This window comes from Bombina bombina, chromosome 3 (genome assembly GCF_027579735.1).
Source record: "Bombina bombina isolate aBomBom1 chromosome 3, aBomBom1.pri, whole genome shotgun sequence".
Taxonomy (NCBI): Eukaryota; Metazoa; Chordata; class Amphibia; order Anura; family Bombinatoridae; genus Bombina; species Bombina bombina.
The window spans coordinates 1,087,766,598-1,087,789,819 of NC_069501.1; the positions used below are offsets into that span (position 1 = coordinate 1,087,766,598).

General features: G+C 40.1%; 1 protein-coding gene across 1 annotated transcript in view; it reads left to right on the top strand.

Annotated features, from left to right (window-relative positions):
* Positions 1-23,222, top strand: part of FOXO1 (forkhead box O1) — a 147,378-nt gene that overhangs the window by 73,576 nt on the left and 50,580 nt on the right. The window contains 10 exon segments of the mRNA XM_053705561.1: positions 10,133-10,327; positions 10,330-10,362; positions 10,365-10,392; positions 10,395-10,450; positions 10,452-10,493; positions 10,495-10,656; positions 10,659-10,715; positions 10,717-10,836; positions 10,839-11,421; positions 11,424-11,483. Coding sequence (XP_053561536.1) covers positions 10,133-10,327; positions 10,330-10,362; positions 10,365-10,392; positions 10,395-10,450; positions 10,452-10,493; positions 10,495-10,656; positions 10,659-10,715; positions 10,717-10,836; positions 10,839-11,421; positions 11,424-11,483 — 1,336 coding nt within the window.

Consider the following 23,222-nt stretch of genomic DNA (forward strand, 5'->3'; position numbering starts at 1 on the left):
TAGTAGAGAAATTGTTGTCCCTTCCTTATGTCCCAATCCTAAGGATTCTTTGGAGAGATCCTTACATTCTTTGGATGTGGTAAGAGCTTTGAAATATTATGTGGAAGCTACTTAAGATTTCAGGAAGACTTACAGTCTATTTGTTTTACTTTCTGGTCCTAGGAAAGGTCAGAAGGCTTCTGCTATTTCCTTGGCTTCTTGGTTGAAACTTTTTTGATTCATCAAGCTTATTTGGAGTCGGGTCCGGCCCCGCCTCAGACAATTACAGCTCATTCTACTAGATCAGTCTCCACTTCGTGGACTTTTAAGAATGAAGCTTCAGTTGATCAGATTTGCAAAGCGGCGTCTTGGTCCTCTTTGCATACATTTACTAAATTCTACCGTTTTGATGTATTTGCTTCTTCGGAAGCAGTTTTTGGTAGAAAAGTTCTTCAGGCAGCTGTTTTCAGTTTGATTCTTCTGCTTTTGATTTAAGTTTTTCTCTTTCAAAAATGAAATACTTATTTTTTTTGGGTTGTGAATTAATTTTTTTGGCGAAATATGGCTGTTTTTATTCCCTCCCTCTCTAGTGACTCTTGAGTGGAAGACTCCACATCTTGGGTATTGATATCCCATATGTCACTAGCTCATGGACTCTTGCCAATTACATGAAAGAAAACATAATTTATGTAAGAACTTACCTGATAAATTCATTTTTCATATTGGCAAGAGTCCATGGAGGCCCCACCCTTTTTATGGTGGTTATGATTCTTTTTTTCTTTCTTTATCACCCCCCACTGCCTTGGCTATTCGTTAAACTGAATTGTGGGTTGTGGTGAGGGGTTGTATTTATAGGGCATTCTGAGGTTTGGAGGAAACTTTATCCCCTCCCTGGGTAGGATTGTATATCCCATATGTCACTAGCTCATGGAACTCTTGCCAATATGAAAGAAATGAATTTATCAGGTACGTTCTTACATAAATTATGTTATGTAGCCACGAATCCGAACTTAGCTCCCAGTAATGCATTGCTGCTCCTGAGCCTATTTAGGTATGGCTTTTTCAACAAAGTATAACAATAGAATAAAGCAAATTAGATAATAGAAGTAAATAAGAAATCTGTTTATAATTGTATGTTCTGAGTCAAAGTTTATTTTGACTTTAGTGTCCCTTTTTTAATAACTCTTCCCTATAATATAAACATTGTCATTTGCGATTACTAGAATGAGAAAAATTAGTAGAAACACTATCTATTTTGGCAGCCATATTTTAAAGTTAATCGCTCATCATAAACCTTGTGGTACACTTTTTGTGTGGTGTGTGAGCGTTTTGACTCTTAGGGCCTAACTATGGTAATGCTCTCCATTTTGGAGCAATTAATCTAAGAAGTCTCTTGCTAAGATCCCTGAAAATCTTTTAGAAAGGCAAGAGAAAATTAGTGGTATGGCGGCGGTGTCCCTTCTGCTTTATGGACACTTATTTTTTCATTATTAAAAGTTGTTTTACCTTTTTGATATCCCAAAGAGCAGAAATAGATGTTGTTAATTCCTTGTATCATTGTATTTGTAGCTGGAGTAGACAAGATTTGCCACTGTCATTTTGTTAGTAAAAACTTGTTTTGTGGTATTGTATCTAATCCACAAGCACATACTCTGCTTGGGCCACAGGTCCTTAGTGTTATTAACAGACTATAACTTGATTCACCAGTATTGAAGAAAGTGTGAAATCCTTGATTGCCTTCAATCATTTTTAGGGCTTACTCTAAAAAGAATTATAATTTAGGTATTGTTTGCGGCATTATTTTTATACTTGCATTTATCTGGAGACTTTTAATTGTTCAGTCTGTTTTCTAGTATTTTTGTTTTAACCTTCCTTCAGTGAGTAATGAAACCTTCCTATGATACAGGAATTTCCTGTAATAGCTTTTTTTTTTGGATACTGGTTAGCAACTGCTGTTTTATTTCCTCTTCCTCACAAATTGACCCACAGTGATTTTGTTTTTAATTATATATTAATTAAATAAATATTCATTTATTTATTTTTTAAATTCTGTTTTGCTTTATTACAGCTTCAGAGTGGTAAGGGATAACAAATGCAACAGAATTGTTCTAACTGCTTTGGATAAGGCAGGTTTATTTGGAATGTTTCACCAGTTTCAGTATGTTTTTGCAATACCCATGATGTGATAAGTGGTGCATTGTTTGTAAGCAAAGAAATTTTGTACTAAAAGTTGTGGGTGGGGCTTGCAGAATATTTGAAGACAAGCCAGGATGAATTCTGAAGAACAGGAAGGGTGTGGTTTTATTTTTTTACGTTTTTGCACCGTGAAATCTCCTGCATTTTTAGTGTTTTACTGTAGTAGAATGCTTGCACCTCAGCTGATATCTGTTTTTACAAATGTGTTTTTACAAATGTGTTTGTATCTGAGGGTTTTTTTGTGTGCATTTGTCCAGGATTGTAGTCTGTTGCCTCCCATTTGATCTACGCATGAGCTAAGCAACCACCTGTGCTTCCTCTAAAGAAACAAGTTATGAATACCATTTATTGGTAAAAGGATTTAATATTTGCCAAATGTTATTTGTTGGTAGGGGCCCTGTATCCTAAGTGTTTCAAAAGATCTAGAAATAAAGTCCATTGACACTTTGTATTTGATAGGCAAGTCTTAATTAAAATTACATTAGAAACCTTTTGCTTTAATACCTGTATGAACATTTTGCTTGTCCCATACTCCCTAGGAGGCCAAAAAGCAAATCCAGCCAAAAGCTGCAAATTAAGCTAGTTTAGGCAATTTGAAGCATTCCCGAAACGCAGGTTACAAATGTTGCTTATCTGACCACTTTAGGGGAGTGTGGACAAAGCCCGTTTTTAAATGGGTTTTTATCAGTATGTCAGATTGGCCCATATGCCCTGGCAAACCTTACATTACTGTGTATTTTGTTTGGCAGTGAGGTCTCTGTTGATTGGGCTATAATGTAACACGCCTCTAGATTTAATTTACTCCTCCTCCTTAAAAGGACACATCAATGCAGTAGAATAGCATAATTAACAATGTGCATATAAAAAAACATAATTTTTTTCAGATTTGATTTTTTTTTTTTTTTTATCCCATTTCTCTGGCCCACTGTCTAATTTAACAGACATCAGCCAATCTCACTAGTAAACATATACCTTGTGTGCTTTTGCCACATGCTCAGGATCTTGTTCCCCAGAAAGTGTGAATATAAAAAGGCTATGCAGAATTTAATGGAAGTAAATTGGAAAGTGTCTTGAAGGGACACTGAACCCAATTGTTTTTTTTGTGTGTGAGAGTTCAGAGCGTTCAACTTTCTAATTTACTCCTTTTTATCAAATTTTCTTCATTCTCTTGGTATCTTTATTTGAAAGCAAGAATGTAAGTTTAGATGCCAGCCCATTTTTGGTGAACAACCTGGGTTGTTCCTTGCTAAATGGTGATCAAATTCACCCAAGTGCTGTCCAGGGTACTAACCCAAAAAGTTCCTTTTTCAAATAAAGATAGCAAGAGAACGAAAAAAAATGATAATGGATTGGTAAATTAGAAAGTTGCTTATAATTGCATGCTCTATCTGAATCACAAAAGAAAAAAAAAATTTGGGTCTCAGTGTCACTTTAACCTGCATGCTCTTTCTGAATCATAAAAGTTTATTTTGACTTGAGGTCCCTTTTTAAACACTTAAATTATTTTTCCACTGTAGCTTTTTAAAATCAGATTTCAGAATAATCTGATTACCTGGTTTCCTTTTTTAATCTTAAAACCCTTGGTATAATTTTATTATCTAATTACGTTGTAAACTTGATCTCCCTTTAATTTCAACGGTTTAATTACATTAGACTTTTATCATACTTTAAAATCATGAAAAATACAAACCCTATCCTCCAGTAGGCAAGAGTTTCACTTGTTGTTTTTAATGCAAATGTTTCATTAAAGGGACACTTTATTACGTGATTTCAGAGCAAGCAGTTTTAAACAACTTTCCAATTTACTTTCTATTAAATGTGCAGTTTTTTTTTTTTTTTGTGTTTTTTTTTTTTTTTTTTTTTTTTTATATTTCACTTTGAGTCACCCAACTCCTATTGAGCAATGTGCAGGGATTCACAGAATATACGGGTATATGCATTTGTTAGTGGCTGATGGCTGTCGCAATGATACAGGATTGGAAAATGACCATTTTGTGAGAAAAAAATCTAGTATTCACTTGAAGTTTGCGATTGGCTGAGGGCTGTCACATGATACATTGGGAGTGGAATTGAGCTACTAAGACACACTTTCCATGTGCATAAAAAGAGGAGAGTGGTGCACATAATACGTATGTATATGTACATGGCTCAAATTTTTAAATCTTAAGCAATTTGCCAGGACTAGATGTTACTCGCCACTTTTAATCCCACCCACACCACACCCACTACGTCACACCCTCTTTGCCTATGTTAAACCATTGTGAAACATTTTGTAATATTGTGTTTATTTTATACTATAACAAATTAATGCTACATACAGTAATTAACAAAAATAATTTCATAGCAGTTAGAAACATCAACTAGATGTTCTGGGGAAGACAACAGCTGGATAGAAAAAGGAAGTTGTTGAATATAGTGCTGACAGTCATGGAAGGTGATAGCAGACCTAGAGGTTTTTTTTTTTCTTTTTTATACTACCATCATCTCTCTCTCTTCTGGCTCATAACTATCTTACTTGACTCCCTTCTCTCTGTCTGTCTGTGTCTCTGTCCTGTCCATAAACCAATCACCAATACCATTGTTATTGCTTATCTCTAGTAACCCACCTGGGAGTGTTGGCTGTGTTAACACAGCTTTGGCCTTGAGGCCAAAAACTTTCAGGATGGGTGGGGATACCACAGGCTAATAAACCATTTTCATATGTCCAATATAAGGGTGATGGAAATACTTGTAAGCAATTTAATATGCTCCAGCAGGTAAAGTGGACCATTGGGAAAAAATTAACGGGGAGACATTTTTTTCAGTAAACCTGTCCCTTTAATAAACAGTACTTCTAGCTATACTGCACTAGCTTGCTCTTTACCATAGAGTGGCTTAATTTACTGCAATAAAAAAACTATTTCTATAGTTTCCTTGTATAACATTCCTATGCGCTGTTTCTACAACTTACCTCCTTTTAAATTTGATAAAGTAGTGTTGGCACAAAAGATACAGTGTTTAAAGATAAGCAAAAGCTAAATTTCTTAATTATCCCCCTCCCATTTCCTAATAGTTATGGGACTTGTGGAATTGTTCTGCACTGTTGAAAATAGAACTAAATTGGAAACTTCATATGTTAAAATTGAAAATAGTTTTTTAAATGGTACTGCTTTTATGTTCATGAAAGGTTTTTTAATTTTATGGAATGTCTGGGGAAAACCCCTCAAAGAAAAAAATTTAATCTCTGGGAAGGGGCTTAAAGGGCCATTATACACTCCATTTTTTCTTTGCATAAATGTTTTGTAGATGATCTATTTATAAAGCCCATAAAGTTTGTTTTTTTTTTAAAAATGTATAATATTGCTCTGATTTTCAGACTCCTAACCAAGCCCCAAAGTTTTATTTGAATACCGTCAGCTACCTTCTCCAGCTTGCTCCTGTTTGTGTAAAGGGTCTTTTCATGTGCAAAAGAAGGGGGAGCGGGGGAGTGTCTTATTTCCCACTTGCAGTGGGCTTTCCAACTGCCTTTTCAACAGAGCTAAACTGAAAGCTTCTAAGTACATGTTTAAACCATTTTATACTGGATTTTTATATTCGTATCTGCATCCTTCATTCTTTATAGTAGTGTCTATTACATTTCAGTTATATGAAAATGAGTGTATACTGTCCCCTTTTAAGCCTGCATATCTACCAGCTTGTGATCACTTTCTGATTTAAAAGGTTTATAGATTTTCCCTCTCGTTTAATTGTGACTGCTGTGCATATCTGCCACATCTAGTTACATTTTAAAATTCTGAAACCTTCTCAACTTTCTGAACTTACTAGCTTTACAATGTTACTAAAAACAAGGGTTGTGTAAGGATTTGTGTGAGCTTTTTTTAATTGTTACTAGAGTTTGGTTCTTCCTTCCTCACATTAAAATTTGATTAGTTTAAATTGAGCATTGGTAATGTGTTCTGCATGCACTGAATGTCTGAAAACGATTAAGGTGGAAATAAGTTTTAATTCAACCTATGGTACCTGGTATCCTATCATAGCAGTTTACTGATGCCATGCTTTCATTAAAGGGACACTGAACCCAAAAAAATGTATTTCGTGATTCAGATAGAGCATACAATTTTAATCAACTTTCTAATTTACTCCTATTATCAATGTTTCTTCGTTCTCTTGCTATCTTTATATAAAAAAGGCATCTAAGCTTTTTTTTCTTGGTTCAGGACTCTGGACAGCAGTTTTTGATTGGTGGATGAATTTATCCACCAATCAGCAAGGACAACCTAGGTTGTTCACCAAAAATGGGCCGGCATCTAAACTTACATTCTTGCATTTCAAATAAAGATTCCAAGAGAATGAAGAAAAATTGATAATAGGAGTAAATTATAAAGTTGCTTAAAATTTCATGCTCTATCTGAATCACAAAAGAAAAAAATTGGGTTCAGTGTCCCTTTAAGTGAAGTTTTGTTTAAGGATTTGTAAAAAAAAATATTTCTCACCTCTCCAAGACTTTCTTTATACTCTAGTAGTATACACTATATCAGATATTTCAGTGTCCTATGGTCAGTGTGTTAAAAAAAAAAAAAAACAGGAATCCGTGTAACAGGCTAAGCAGACTTTTTCCTGTTTGGAATGATTTTTTTTTTCTTTTCCCTTTTTAATTGCTGGTTTGGGATTTGACAGCTTTTGTAGACCTCACTTGTCCTTGCTGCAACAAGTAACGTGTGTTTGCCGGTATTTTTGATGGCAAAAGAATGTTAATTGCTGAAAGAGCTTAAACAGCTCTGTGAATGGAACAAGATTTTGGATGTTGCAGGATGATGAACTATAGTTTGGCTTATTGTATTTTGATGACTGTTGACACTTTGGCTTAAATGCAAACTTGTTTCAATAACACGTTATAAAAGGCGCAGGTAAGGCTTGTCTAGCCTATTAAATATTGTATATACTTTGTATGTCATTAACAGGTAAGGCTACATGCTACTTTTGTCCTAATGGCAAAGAACCTGAGAAACTTGCAGATTGATGATAAATGGGTTTTTTTTTTTTAAATTTATTTTTTTTTAACCTATAAGGACAACCTATGAGCCAAGTCTGATTATTTTCTATTGCATTTAGTAGCTCTACCTTCAGTTGCCAGAGGTAAAAGTTTAATTGAAGTCAAACTACTTCCGTTCTCTCTAGCTCCATAAAAAGGTCTTTTGTTTATCCTTAAAGGGACAGTCCAACACAAAAGTAGTTTTAACGTGCATCAATAAGTTGCCCCAGAATGTTTTTTTTCAAAAATAATGCTGCAAGTTTTTTAAAGATAATCCGTTTTTCCCAGTTAAATCACTTTTCCCCCCCTGCTGCCGTTTTTAAATTGTCATAGCTCCGCCCCTTTTTCCGTCATCTGTGACATCATGAAAATCCTGTGTTCACTCTAATTGTTCTAAGTTAGATCGTAACCCGTTTTTCACGCATCGCGCAATGCGCCCTATTGTACTCTGGACACTTTCCATTGCTTTGGTGTCAGTGTTGTGTAGGGGCCACATTAGAGCTAGCATTGTTAATGTTTTTTGTTTATTGTACTTCAAGTTGCAATATTTTTGGGGGACAGGACACAAGGCACCGTTCCTTAGATGAACTATATAGGGGGCAATCCATATTACCTTCATTAGTTTGTGCTAGATTTGTGAAGGACCACATCTGTATTTAGGGTTCAGCATCATTGACTAGATCTCAGTAGTTGGGGCACTCAGTCTAATGCAACATTATTGGCTAAAGGAAATCCTCCAGTTGGCATTGGAGAGGTGGCAGGACTGGGATGTGGCATTATGCTTTGCTAGTATTTAGGAGATAAAGTGTCTTTTAATTGGGCATGGGAAACCATAAAGACAGCAATATTTGGAATCTCTTATCTTATCAGCAATTTCGTGCTGTGTAAATTCAGATGCCAGTGATCTAGGCTATAGACAGCTGTAAATGTCATCGCTCTGATACACAGATAGGTACCCAGACTAGTACGCTGTCCTGTGATCTGTCATCTTCACAGCTAGTACCTGAAAGTGAAACCAATGAGTCCATTATTCTTAAAAAAGGAACTAGAATAATGGACTCATTGGACATCTTTTTAATGTAGAATTTTTGATCATCATATGAACCAAAGTGAAAGACCTGTTTCCCTGTGAATCAGAAGTAAAAGCAAACAGAACGGAAGCAGATTTTAGAGAACTTTCAGGTATCCCAGCCTGCCACCCTCTCCAATAATCCAACTGGAGGATTTCCTTAAGTCAATGTTTCATTAGACTGAGTTTGCCCCAAATCACTGAGATCTAGTCAATGATGCTGACCCCGTAAATACTGAATCGCGTTCCCTTCACAAATTCTAGCACAAACGAATGAAGGTATATGTGCCCCCTATATAGTTCAATCTAAGGACCGTGCCTTGTGTACTGTCCCCCAAAATATTGCAACCTGATTTACAATAAACAAAAACAGTAAACAATTCTAGATCTAATGTGGCCCCTACACAACACTGACAACCAAGCAATGGAAAGAAAGTGTCCAGAGTACAATAGGTGCATTGCGCATGCACAAAAACGGGTTACCGAGTAACTTAGAACAATTTAGAGTGAACACAGGATTTTCCATGGTTACGGATGACATAAAATGTCCGTGTAGCTCCGCCCCTTTTTCAACAGCAGCAGGGGGAAACGTGTGATATTAACTGGAAAAACGGATGTATCTTTAAAAACTGGCATATATTTTGAAAAACAATCTAGGGAAACTTTATTGATGCATATTAATACTACTTTTGTGTTGACTGTCCCTTTAAGGTCTAATTTCTCTGTCTTGGTGGTGGGTTCTTCCTGGTTTGTTTGTTTGTTTGAAAGTGTTTGTTTTGTATATTTAAAAAAAAAAAATTGACTCTGAAATGACTGCACAGAAGTCTTTTTTATTAAAGTGTACTAAGATTTATTTAATTCTCATTTGCGTTCCCAATGATCCATTTTATCTAGTGGGGGTATATTAAAATTATTTACAAATAGCTTCTTTACCATTTTAATTTTGTAATTTTTCTAAAGCTTTTTTGTCTGTTGTATCCCCCACCTATACAGAAAATGGCATTACTTAAATGGGCATGAAACCCAATTTTCTTTCATGATTCAACTAGAGAATACCATTTTAAACAATTTACTAATTTTACTTCTATTATCTAATCTGTTTCATTCTTTTGGTATAATTTGTTGAAGGAGCAGCTATGCACTAATGGTTTTTAACTGAAACACATGGGTGAGCCAATCACAAAATATATATATATATATTCTATATCCACCAATCGACAGCTAGAACCTAGGTTTAATGCTGCTCCTGAACTTGACTAGATGAACATTTCAACAAAGGATAACAAGTGAAGGAAGCAAATTAAATAATAGAAGTAAATTGGAAAATTGTTTAAAATTGTATTCTCTATCTGAATCATGAGTTTTTTTTTGGGTTTCATGTCCCTTTAAATACTGGTTGTAGAAAAGATGTAAACAAGGATGTTTACAACAAATCACTGTTCCCAGTGAAGGGTAAAGAGGTACTACTAATGTTGTTTTTCTCTTGTTCTCTATAAGTGTTGGTTTATGTGTATCAAAGTGAGAGTTAAGGAGGGTTGTGTAAATAAGGAGAGACTGTTTAGTCTTTTTTATTTATATATATATATATATATATATATATATATACCTTTTTTAGTTTTATAGTATTTTGTTTTAGGTAGTAATAACTTTTTGTATAATATTTTTCTACCTCTCGCTTCTTTATCTCACGCCTCCTTAGAGAAGTTTTTGAGATGCAGTAATTTAACTTCATTTAGATGTTCATGATTTGTTCACCCCCACCCCCCTCCCAATAGGGTTACTGTTAACTGAAATGTAACTTGTCAAGATACTTTGTCAATGGATGCTATACTGTATTAACAACTTGAATTCCTTTTTTTTTTTTTTCTCCTTTTCAGAATTCAATTCGGCATAACTTATCACTTCACAGTAAATTTGTGAGAGTGCAAAATGAAGGAACCGGCAAAAGTTCATGGTGGATCCTTAATCCAGAAGGAGGAAAAAATGGCAAATCTCCTAGAAGAAGAGCAGCCTCTATGGACAACAACAGTAAATTTGCTAAAAGCAGAGGAAGAGCTGCAAAGAAAAAAGCCTCTCCTCCAGTCCAGGCCAAGACGGAAGTGGAGATAGTCCCCTGGATCACAATTCTCAAAGTGGCCAGAAGCCCAAATTCGCACAGCAATGATGACTTTGAAGCATGGGGAACATTTCGTCCTGAGAACAAGCTCTAATGCAAGCACAATAAGTGGGAGACTTTCCTCCCATCATGCCTGAGCATGATGATCTTGGAGATGGAGATGTACACTCACTGTGTATTCTTCTTCTGCAAACAAGTTGGCTTCCTACTTTGCCAAGCCTTTCAGAAGTTGGAAATTCTGAACATATGGAGAATCTTTTGGATAACTTGAACCTTCTGTCCACCTAGCACCCTCATTGACCGCTTCAACACAGTCCTCACCTGCAACAATGATGCAGCAAAGTGGGTTATTTATTTACGTCCCCAAACACAAGTATGGGTTCAGCCAACACCGAATACAGGAAATATTACATATGGACAAAACAAGCATGAACTCTGTTTCCACAGATGCCTATGCAAACACTGATCAAGACAGTAAACCCAGTTATAGACAGGTTAGCTCGTACAACTGTCCTGCTGGACTTCTAAAGGAGCTGCTTACATCAGATTCACCACCACATAATGAGATTCTGACCCCAGTAGATGCTGCTGTTTCACAAGCCAACAGTAGTAGAGTTCTGGGTCAAAATGCTCTAATGGCATCAAATTCTGTAATGTCAACCTATGGAAACCAGCCAAACCATAGTAAAATGAGCACAATTAGCCACTCTCATCAGCCACATAACCAGCAAACTTCAATCAATGGTCGTGCCTTGCCACATACAGTGAGTACCATGACACACAGTCCTGTTAACCGCTTATCTACAGTGAAAACCTCATTGCAAGTGCCTATGACTCAATCTATTCATATGGGAGGTATGAGCCCTTATCCTGTCAATAGCTGTAATGGCTACGGAAGAGTTGGCATTGTGTCCATTCACCAGGAAATGCTTCCTAGTGACTTGGATGATATGCTAATTGAAAGCTTAGACTGTGATGTAGATTCAATTATTCGCAATGACCTCATGGAGGATGAAGAAGCAGATTTTAACTTTGACAGCATATTACCTAACAAAGTTTTCCACACAGTGTAACTGCAACTACCACACACAGCTGGGTGTCTGATAAAATTGGTAAGATAGCCATTTGAAAATATACCGTAATAATTTCAGCAGATTAAATTTACACATTTTTTTTTATTTTTTTTATTTTAATACATCACGGTTGCACTTGAATAATATGTATATCATTTTTAGAATATATAAAATAGCATTTCTCCAACATAGGTGTGTCCGGTCCACGGCGTCATCCTTACTTGTGGGATATTCTCTTCCCCAACAGGAAATGGCAAAGAGCCCAGCAAAGCTGGTCACATGATCCCTCCTAGGCTCCGCCTACCCCAGTCATTCTCTTTGCCGTTGTACAGGCAACATCTCCACGGAGATGGCTTAGAGTTTTTTTAGTGTTTAACTGTAGTTTTTATTATTCAATCAAGAGTTTGTTATTTTAAAATAGTGCTGGTATGTACTATTTACTCTGAGCGGTCCACGGCGTCATCCTTACTTGTGGGATATTCTCTTCCCCAACAGGAAATGGCAAAGAGCCCAGCAAAGCTGGTCACATGATCCCTCCTAGGCTCCGCCTACCCCAGTCATTCTCTTTGCCGTTGTACAGGCAACATCTCCACGGAGATGGCTTAGAGTTTTTTAGTGTTTAACTGTAGTTTTTCATTATTCAATCAAGAGTTTGTTATTTTCAAATAGTGCTGGTACGTACTATTTACTCAGAAACAGAAAAGAGATGAAGAATTCTGTTTGTATGAGGAAAATGATTTTAGCAACCGTAACTAAAATCCATGGCTGTTCCACACAGGACTGTTGAGAGCAATTAACTTCAGTTGGGGGAACAGTGTGCAGTCTCTTACTGCTTGAGGTATGACACATTCTAACAAGACGATGTAATGCTGGAAGCTGTCATTTTCCCTATGGGATCCGGTAAGCCATGTTTATTACGATTGTAAATAAGGGCTTCACAAGGGCTTATTTAAACTGTAGACTTTTTCTGGGCTAAATAGATTGATTATTAACACATATTTAGCCTTGAGGAATCATTTTATCTGGGTATTTTGATATAATAATATCGGCAGGCACTGTTTTAGACACCTTATTCTTTAGGGGCTTTCCCAAAGCATAGGCAGAGTCTCATTTTCGCGCCGGTGTTGCGCACTTGTTTTTGAGAGGCATGGCATGCAGTCGCATGTGAGAGGAGCTCTGATACTTATAAAAGACTTCTGAAGGCGTCATTTGGTATCGTATTCCCCTTTGGGTTTGGTTGGGTCTCAGCAAAGCAGATACCAGGGACTGTAAAGGGGTTTAAAGCTTAAAACGGCTCCGGTTCCGTTATTTTAAGGGTTAAAGCTTCCAAAATTGGTGTGCAATATTTCAAAGCTTTAAGACGCTGTGGTGAAAATTTGGTGAATTTTGAACAATTCCTTCATGTTTTTTCGCAATTGCAGTAATAAAGTGTGTTCAGTTTAAAATTTAAAGTGACAGTAACGGTTTTATTTTAAAACGTTTTTTGTACTTTCTGATCAAGTTTATGCCTGTTTAACATGTCTGAACTACCAGATAGACTGTGTTCTGAATGTGGGGAAGCCAGAATTCCTATTCATTTAAATAAATGTGATTTATGTGATAATGACAATGATGCCCAAGATGATTCCTCAAGTGAGGGGAGTAAGCATGGTACTGCATCATTCCCTCCTTCGTCTACACGAGTCTTGCCCACTCAGGAGGCCCCTAGTACATCTAGCGCGCCAATACTCCTTACTATGCAACAATTAACGGCTGTAATGGATAATTCTGTCAAAAACATTTTAGCCAAAATGAACCCTTGTCAGCGTAAGCGTGGCTGCTCTGTTTTAGTTACTGAAGAGCATGACGACGCTGATATTAATATCTCTGAAGGGCCCCTAACCCAATCTGAGGGGGCCAGGGAGGTTTTGTCTGAGGGAGAAATTACTGATTTAGGGAACATTTCTCAGCAGGCTGAATCTGATGTGATTACATTTAAATTTAAATTGGAACATCTCCGCATTTTGCTTAAGGAGGTATTATCCACTCTGGATGATTGTGAAAATTTAGTCATCCCAGAGAAACTATGTAAAATGGACAAGTTCCTAGAGGTGCCGGGGCTCCCAGAAGCTTTTCCTATACCCAAGCGGGTGGCGGACATTGTTAATAAAGAATGGGAACGGCCCGGTATTCCTTTCGTCCCTCCCCCCATATTTAAAAAATTGTTTCCTATGGTCGACCCCAGAAAGGACTTATGGCAGTCAGTCCCCAAGGTCGAGGGAGCGGTTTCTACTTTAAACAAACGCACCACTATTCCCATAGAGGATAGTTGTGCTTTCAAAGATCCTATGGATAAAAAATTAGAAGGTTTGCTTAAAAAGATGTTTGTTCAGCAGGGTTACCTTCTACAACCCATTTCATGCATTGTCCCTGTCACTACTGCCGCATATTTCTGGTTTGATGAACTGCTTAAGGTGCTCGATAGTGACTCTCCTCCTTATGAGGAGATTATGGACAGAATCAATGCTCTCAAATTGGCTAATTCTTTCACTCTAGACGCCTCTTTGCAATTGGCTAAGTTAGCGGCTAAGAACTCTGGGTTTGCTATTGTGGCGCGCAGAGCGCTTTGGTTGAAATCTTGGTCGGGCTGATGCGTCTTCCAAGAACAAGCTACTAAACATTCCTTTCAAGGGGAAAACGTTGTTTGGTCCTGACTTGAAAGAGATTATCTCTGATATCACTGGGGGTAAGGGCCACGCCCTTCCTCAGGATCGGCCTTTCAAGGCAAAAAATAGACCTAATTTTCGTCCCTTTCGTAAAAACGGACCAGCCCAAGGTGCTACGTCCTCTAAGCAAGAGGGTAATACTTCTCAGGCCAAGCCAGCTTGGAGACCAATGCAAGGCTGGAACAAGGGAAAGCAGGCCAAGAAACCTGCCACTGCTACCAAAACAGCATGAAATATTGGCCCCCGATCCGGGACCGGATCTGGTGGGGGGCAGACTCTCTCTCTTCGCTCAGGCTTGGGCAAGAGATGTTCTGGATCCTTGGGCGCTAGAAATAGTCTCCCAGGGTTATCTTCTGGAATTCAAGGGACTTCCCCCAAGGGGGAGGTTCCACAGGTCGCAGTTGTCTTCAGACCACATAAAAAGACAGGCGTTCTTACATTGTGTAGAAGACCTGTTAAAAATGGGAGTGATTCATCCTGTTCCATTAAGAGAACAAGGGATGGGGTTCTACTCCAATCTGTTCATAGTTCCCAAAAAAGAGGGAACGTTCAGACCAATCCTAGATCTCAAGATCTTAAACAAATTTCTCAAGGTCCCATCGTTCAAGATGGAAACCATTCGAACTATCCTTCCTTCCATCCAGGAAGGTCAATTCATGACCACGGTGGATTTAAAGGATGCGTATCTACATATTCCTATCCACAAGGAACATCATCGGTTCCTAAGGTTTGCATTCCTGGACAAACATTACCAGTTCGTGGCGCTTCCTTTCGGATTAGCCACTGCTCCAAGGATTTTCACAAAGGTACTAGGGTCCCTTCTAGCGGTGCTAAGACCAAGGGGCATTGCAGTAGTACCTTACCTGGACGACATTCTGATTCAAGCGTCGTCCCTTCCTCAAGCAAAGGCTCACACGGACATTGTCCTGGCCTTTCTCAGATCTCACGGCTGGAAAGTGAACGTGGAAAAGAGTTTTCTATCCCCGTCAACAAGGGTTCCCTTCTTGGGGACAATTATAGACTCCTTAGAAATGAGGATCTTTCTAACAGAGGCCAGAAAAACAAAGCTTCTGGACTCTTGTCGGATACTTCATTCCGTTCCTCTTCCTTCCATAGCTCAGTGCATGGAAGTGATCGGGTTGATGGTGGCGGCGATGGACATAGTTCCTTTTGCGCGCATTCATCTAAGACCATTACAACTGTGCATGCTCAGTCAGTGGAATGGGGACTATACAGACTTGTCTCCGAAGATACAAGTAAATCAGAGGACCAGAGACTCACTCCGTTGGTGGCTGTCCCTGGACAACCTGTCACAAGGGATGACAGTTCCCGCAGACCAGAGTGGGTCATTGTCACGACCGACCGCCAGTCTGATGGGCTGGGGCGCGGTCTGGGGATCCCTGAAAGCTCAGGGTCTTTGGTCTCGGGAAGAATCTCTTCTACCGATAAATATTCTGGAACTGAGAGCGATATTCAATGCTCTCCAGGCCTGGCCCCAGCTTGCGAGGACCAGGTTCATAACGGTTTCAATCAGACATCATGACGACTGTTGCGTACATCAACCATCAGGGGGGAACAAGGAGTTCCCTAGCGATGGAAGAAGTAACCAACATTATTCTTTGGGCGGAGTCTCACTCCTGCCACCTGTCTGCTATCCCCATCCCAGGAGTGGAAAATTGGGAAGCGGATTTTCTGAGTCGGCAGACATTGCATCCGGGGGAGTGGGAACTCCATCCGGAAATCTTTTGCCCAAGTCACTCACCTGTGGGGCATTCCAGACATGGATCTGATGGCCTCTCGTCAGAACTTCAAAGTTCCTTGCTACGGGGCCAGATCCAGGGATCCCAAGGCGGCTCTAGTGGATGCACTAGTAGCACCTTGGACCTTCAAACTAGCTTATGTGTTCCCCGCCATTTCCTCTCATCCCCAGGCTGATAGCCAGGATCAAGCAGGAGAGGGCGTCGGTGATCTTGATAGCTCCTGCGTGGCCACGCAGGACTTGGTATGCAGATCTGGTGAATATGTCATCGGCTCCACCTTGGAAGCTACCTTTGAGACGAGACCTTCTTGTTCAGGGTCCGTTCGAACATCCGAATCTGGTTTCACTCCAGCTGACTGCTTGGAGATTGAACGCTTGATTTTATCGAAGCGAGGATTCTCAGATTCTGTTATCGATACTCTTGTTCAGGCCAGAAAGCCTGTGACTAGAAAGGATTTACCACAAAATTTGGAAAAAATATATCTGTTGGTGTGAATCTAAAGGATTCCCTTGGGACAAGGTTAAGATTCCTAGGATTCTATCCTTCCTTCAAGAAGGATTGGACAAAGGATTATCTGCTAGTTCCCTGAAGGGACAGATTTCTGCCTTGTCGGTATTACTTCACAAAAAGCTGGCAGCTGTGCCAGATGTTCAAGCCTTTGTTCAGGCTCTGGTTAGAATCAAGCCTGTTTACAAACCTTTGACTCCTCCTTGGAGTCTCAATTTAGTTCTTTCAGTTCTTCAGGGGGTTCCGTTTGAACCCTTACATTCCGTTGATATTAAGTTATTATCTTGGAAAGTTTTGTTTTTAGTTGCGATTTCTTCTGCTAGAAGAGTCTCAGAATTATCTGCTCTGCAGTGTTCTCCTCCTTATCTGGTGTTCCATGCAGATAAGGTGGTTTTACGTACTAAACCTGGTTTTCTTCCAAAAGTTGTTTCTAACAAAAACATTAACCAGGAGATTATCGTACCTTCTCTGTGTCCAAAACCAGTTTCAAAGAAGGAACGTTTGTTGCACAATTTGGATGTTGTTCGCGCTCTAAAATTCTATTTAGATGCTACAAAGGATTTTAGACAAACATCTTCCTTGTTTGTTGTTTATTCAGGTAAAAGGAGAGGTCAAAAAGCAACTTCTACCTCTCTCTCTTTTTGGATTAAAAGCATCATCAGATTGGCTTACGAGACTGCCGGACGGCAGCCTCCCGAAAGAATCACAGCTCATTCCACTAGGGCTGTGGCTTCCACATGGGCCTTCAAGAACGAGGCTTCTGTTGATCAGATATGTAGGGCAGCGACTTGGTCTTCACTGCACACTTTTACCAAATTTTACAAGTTTGATACTTTTGCTTCTTCTGAGGCTATTTTTGGGAGAAAGGTTTTGCAAGCCGTGGTGCCTTCCATTTAGGTGACCTGATTTGCTCCCTCCCTTCATCCGTGTCCTAAAGCTTTGGTATTGGTTCCCACAAGTAAGGATGACGCCGTGGACCGGACACACCTATGTTGGAGAAAACAGAATTTATGTTTACCTGATAAATTTCTTTCTCCACGGTGTGTCCGGTCCACGGCCCGCCCTGGTTTTTTTAATCAGGTCTGATATTTTATTTTCTTTAACTACAGTCACCACGGTACCATTATGGTTTCTCCTATGCAAATATTCCTCCTTAACGTCGGTCGAATGACTGGGGTAGGCGGAGCCTAGGAGGGATCATGTGACCAGCTTTGCTGGGCTCTTTGCCATTTCCTGTTGGGGAAGAGAATATCCCACAAGTAAGGATGACGCCGTGGACCGGACACACCGTTGAGAAAGAAATTTATCAGGTAAACATAAATTCTGTTTTTTATTATTCAATCAAGATTTTGTTATTTTAAAATAGTGCTGGTATGTACTATTTACTCTGAAACAGAAAAGAGATGAAGTTTCTGTTTGTAAGAGGAAAATGATTTTAGCAACCGTTACTAAAATCGATGGCTGTTCCACACAGGACTGTTGAGAGGAATTAACTTCAGTTGAGGGAACAGTGAGCAGAATTTTACTGCTTGAGGTATGACACATTCTAACAAGACGATGTAATGCTGGAAGCTGTCATTTTCCCTATGGGATCCGGTAAGCCATTTTTATTACAGACAATAAATAAGGGCTTCACAAGGGCTTTTTAAGACTGTAGACATTTCTGGGCTAAATCGATTCATATATAAACATATTTAGCCTTGAGGAATCATTTAATCTGGGTATTTTGTAAAATAATATCGGCAGGCACTGTTTTGGACACCTTATTCTCTAGGGGCTTTCCCTAATCATAGGCAGAGTCTCATTTTCGCGCCGGTATTGCGCACTTGTTTTTTGAGAAGCATGACATGCAGTCGCATGTGTGAGGAGCTCTGATACATAGAAAAGACTTTCTGAAGGCGTCATTTGGTATCGTATTCCCCTTTGGGCTTGGTTGGGTCTCAGCAAAGCAGATACCAGGGACTGTAAAGGGGTTAAAGATAAAAACGGCTCGGTTCCGTTATTTTAAGGGTTAAAGCTTCCAAATTGGTGTGCAATACTTTTAAAGGCTTTAAGACACTGTGGTGAAATTTTGGTGAATTTTGAACAATTCCTTCATACCTTTTCGCAATTGCAGTAATAAAGTGTGTTCAGTTTAAAATTTAAAGTGACAGTAACGGTTTTTATTTTAAAACGTTTTTTGTACTTTGTTATCAAGTTTATGCCTGTTTAACATGTCTGAACTACCAGATAGACTGTGTTCTGAATGTGGGGAAGCCAAGGTTCCTTCTCATTTAAATAGATGTGATTTATGTGACACAAAATTTAGAGAAAATGATGCCCAAGATGATTCCTCAAGTGAGGGGAGTAGCATGGTACTGCATCATCCCCTCCTTCGTCTACACCAGTCTTGCCCACTCAGGAGGCCCCTAGTACATCTAGCGCGCCAATACTCCTTACTATGCAACAATTAACGGCTGTAATGGATAATTCTATCAAAAACATTTTAGCCAAAATGCCCACTTATCAGCGTAAGCGCGACTGCTCTGTTTAGATAATACTGAAGAGCATGAGGACGCTGATGATATTGTTTCTGAAGGGCCCCTACACCAGTCTGAGGGGGCCAGGGAGGTTTTGTCTGAGGGAGAAATTTCAGATTCAGGGAAAATTTCTCAACAAGCTGAACCTGATGTGATTACATTTAAATTTAAGTTGGAACATCTCCGCGCTCTGCTTAAGGAGGTGTTATCCACTCTGGATGATTGTGAGAATTTGATCATCCCAGAGAAACTATGTAAAATGGACAAGTTCCTAGAGGTCCCGGGGCCCCCAGAAGCTTTTCCTATACCCAAGCGGGTGGCGGACATTGTAAATAAAGAATGGGAAAGGCCCGGTATCCTTTCGTCCCTCCCCCCATATTTAAAAAATTGTTTCCTATGGTCGACCCCAGAAAGGACTTATGGCAGACAGTCCCCAAGGTCGAGGGGCGGTTTCTACTTTAAACAAACGCACCACTATACCATAGAAGATAGTTGTGCTTTCAAAGACCCTATGGATAAAAAATTAGAAGGTTTGCTTAAAAAGATGTTTGTTCAGCAAGGTTACCTTCTACAACCAATTTCATGCATTGTCCCTGTCACTACAGCCGCGTGTTTCCTGGTTCGATGAGCTAGAAAAGGCGATCACTAGTGATTCTCCTCCTTATGAGGAGATTATGGACAGAATCCGTGCTCTCAAATTGGCTAATTCTTTCACCCTAGACGCCACTTTGCAATTGGCTAGGTTAGCGGCGAAAAATTCTGGGTTTGCTATTGTGGCGCGCAGAGCGCTTTGGTTGAAATCTTGGTCAGCGGATGCGTCTTCCAAGAACAAATTGCTTAACATTCCTTTCAAGGGGAAAACGCTGTTTGGCCCTGACTTGAAAGAGATTATCTCTGATATCACTGGGGGTAAGGGCCACGCCCTTCCTCAGGATAGGTCTTTCAAGGCCAAAAATAAACCTAATTTTCGTCCCTTTCGTAGAAACGGACCAGCCCCAAGTGCTACGTCCTCTAAGCAAGAGGGTAATACTTCTCAAGCCAAGCCAGCCTGGAGACCAATGCAAGGCTGGAACAAGGGTAAGCAGGCCAAGAAACCTGCCACTGCTACCAAGACAGCATGAAATGGTGGCCCCCGATCCGGGACCGGATCTGGTGGGGGGCAGACTCTCTCTCTTCGCTCAGGCTTGGGCAAGAGATGTTCTGGATCCTTGGGCACTAGAAATAGTCTCCCAAGGTTATCTTCTGGAATTCAAGGGGCTCCCCCAAGGGGGAGGTTCCACAGGTCTCAATTGTCTTCAGACCACATAAAAAAACAGGCATTCTTACATTGTGTAGAAGACCTGTTAAAAATGGGAGTGATTCATCCTGTTCCATTAGGGGAACAAGGGATGGGGTTCTACTCCAATCTGTTTGTAGTTCCCAAAAAAGAGGGAACGTTCAGACCAATCTTAGATCTCAAGATCCTAAACAAGTTTCTCAAGGTTCCGTCGTTCAAAATGGAAACCATTCGAACAATTCTTCCTTCCATCCAGGAAGGTCAATTCATGACCACGGTGGATTTAAAGGATGCGTATCTACATATTCCTATCCACAAGGAACATCATCGGTTCCTAAGGTTCGCATTCCTGGACAAGCATTACCAGTTCGTGGCACTTCCTTTCGGATTAGCCACTGCTCCAAGGATTTTCACAAAGGTACTAGGGTCCCTTCTAGCGGTGCTAAGACCAAGGGGCATTGCAGTAGTACCTTACTTGGACGACATTCTGATTCAAGCGTCGTCCCTTCCTCAAGCAAAGGCTCACACAGACATAGTCCTGGCCTTTCTCAGATCTCACGGATGGAAAGTGAACGTAGAAAAGAGTTCTCTATCTCCGTCAACAAGGGTTCCCTTCTTGGGAACAATAATAGACTCCTTAGAAATGAGGATTTTTCTGACAGAGGCCAGAAAAACAAAACTTCTAACTCTTGTCAAACACTTCATTCCGTTCCTCTTCCTTCCATAGCGCAGTGCATGGAAGTAATAGGTTTGATGGTAGCGGCAATGGACATAGTTCCTTTTGCGCGCATTCATCTAAGACCATTACAACTGTGCATGCTCAGTCAGTGGAATGGGGACTATACAGACTTGTCCTCCGACGATACAAGTAAATCAGAGGACCAGAGATTCACTCCGTTGGTGGCTGTCCTCTGGACAACCTGTCACAAGGATGATCTTCCGCAGGCCAGAGTGGGTCATTGTCACGACCGACGCCAGTCTGATGGGCTGGGGGCGCGGTCTGGGGACCCCTGAAAGCTCAGGGTCTTGGTCTCGGGAAGAATCTCTTCTACCGATAAATATTCTGGAACTGAGAGCGATACTCAATGCTCTCAAGGCTTGGCCTCAGCTAGCAAAGGCCAAGTTCATACGGTTTCAATCAGACAACATGACGACTGTTGCGTACATCAACCATCAGGGGGGAACAAGGAGTTCCCTGGCGATGGAAGAAGTGACCCAAAATCATTCAATGGGCGGAGACTCACTCCTGCCACCTGTCTGCAATCCACATCCCAGGAGTGGAAAATTGGGAAGCGGATTTTCTGAGTCGTCAGACATTACATCCGGGGGAGTGGGAACTCCATCCGGAAATCTTTGCCCAAATTACTCAACTGTGGGGCATTCCAGACATGGATCTTTGATGGCCTCTCGTCAGAACTTCAAGGTTCCTTGCTACGGGTCCAGATCCAGGGATCCCAAGGCGACTCTAGTAGATGCACTAGTAGCACCTTGGACCTTCAAACTAGCTTATGTATTCCCGCCGTTTCCTCTCATCCCCAGGCTGGTAGCCAGGATCAATCAGGAGAGGGCATCGGTGATCTTGATAGGACTTGGTATGCAGATCTGGTGAATATGTCATCGGCTCCACCATGGAAGCTACCTTTGAGACGAGACCTTCTTGTTCAAGGTCCGTTCGAACATCCGAATCTGGTCTCACTCCAACTGACTGCTTGGAGATTGAACGCTTGATCTTATCAAAACGAGGGTTCTCAGATTCTGTTATTGATACTCTTGTTCAGGCCAGAAAGCCTGTAACTAGAAAAATTTACCACAAAATATGGAAAAAATATATCTGTTGGTGTGAATCTAAAGGATTCCCTTGGGACAAGGTAAAAATTCCTAAGATTCTATCCTTTCTTCAAGAAGGATTGGAGAAAGGATTATCTGCAAGTTCCTTGAAGGGACAGATTTCTGCCTTGTCTGTGTTACTTCACAAAAAGCTGGCAGCTGTGCCAGATGTTCAAGCCTTTGTTCAGGCTCTGGTTAGAATCAAGCCTGTTTACAAACCTTTGACTCCTCCTTGGAGTCTCAACTTAGTTCTTTCAGTTCTTCAGGGGGTTCCGTTTGAACCCTTACATTCCGTTGATATTAAGTTATTATCTTGGAAAGTTTTGTTTTTGGTTGCAATTTCTTCTGCTAGAAGAGTTTCAGAATTATCTGCTCTGCAGTGTTCTCCTCCTTATCTGGTGTTCCATGCAGATAAGGTGGTTTTACGTACTAAACCTGGCTTTCTTCCGAAAGTTGTTTCTAACAAAAACATTAACCAGGAGATAGTCGTGCCTTCTTTGTGTCCGAATCAGTTTCAAAGAAGGAACGTTTGTTGCACAATTTGGATGTTGTTCGCGCTCTAAAATTCTATTTAGATGCTACAAAGGATTTTAGACAAACATCTTCCTTGTTTGTTGTTTATCTCTGGTAAAAGGAGAGGTCAAAAAGCAACTTCTACCTCTCTCTCTTTTTGGATTAAAAGCATCATCAGATTGGCTTATGAGACTGCCGGACGGCAGCCTCCTGAAAGAATCACAGCTCATTCCACTAGGGCTGTGGCTTCCACATGGGCCTTCAAGAACGAGGCTTCTGTTGATCAGATATGTCGGGCAGCGACTTGGTCTTCACTGCACACTTTTACCAAATTTTACAAGTTTGATACTTTTGCTTCTTCTGAGGCTATTTTTGGGAGAAAGGTTTTGCAAGCCGTGGTGCCTTCCATTTAGGTGACCTGATTTGCTCCCTCCCTTCATCCGTGTCCTAAAGCTTTGGTATTGGTTCCCACAAGTAAGGATGACGCCGTGGACCGGACACACCTATGTTGGAGAAAAAAAAATTTATGTTTAACAGATAAATTACTTTCTCCAACGGTGTGTCCGGTCCACGGCCCGCCCTGGTTTTTTAATCAGGTCTGATAATTTATTTTCTTTAACTACAGTCACCACGGTATCATATGGTTTCTCCTATGCAAATATTCCTCCTTT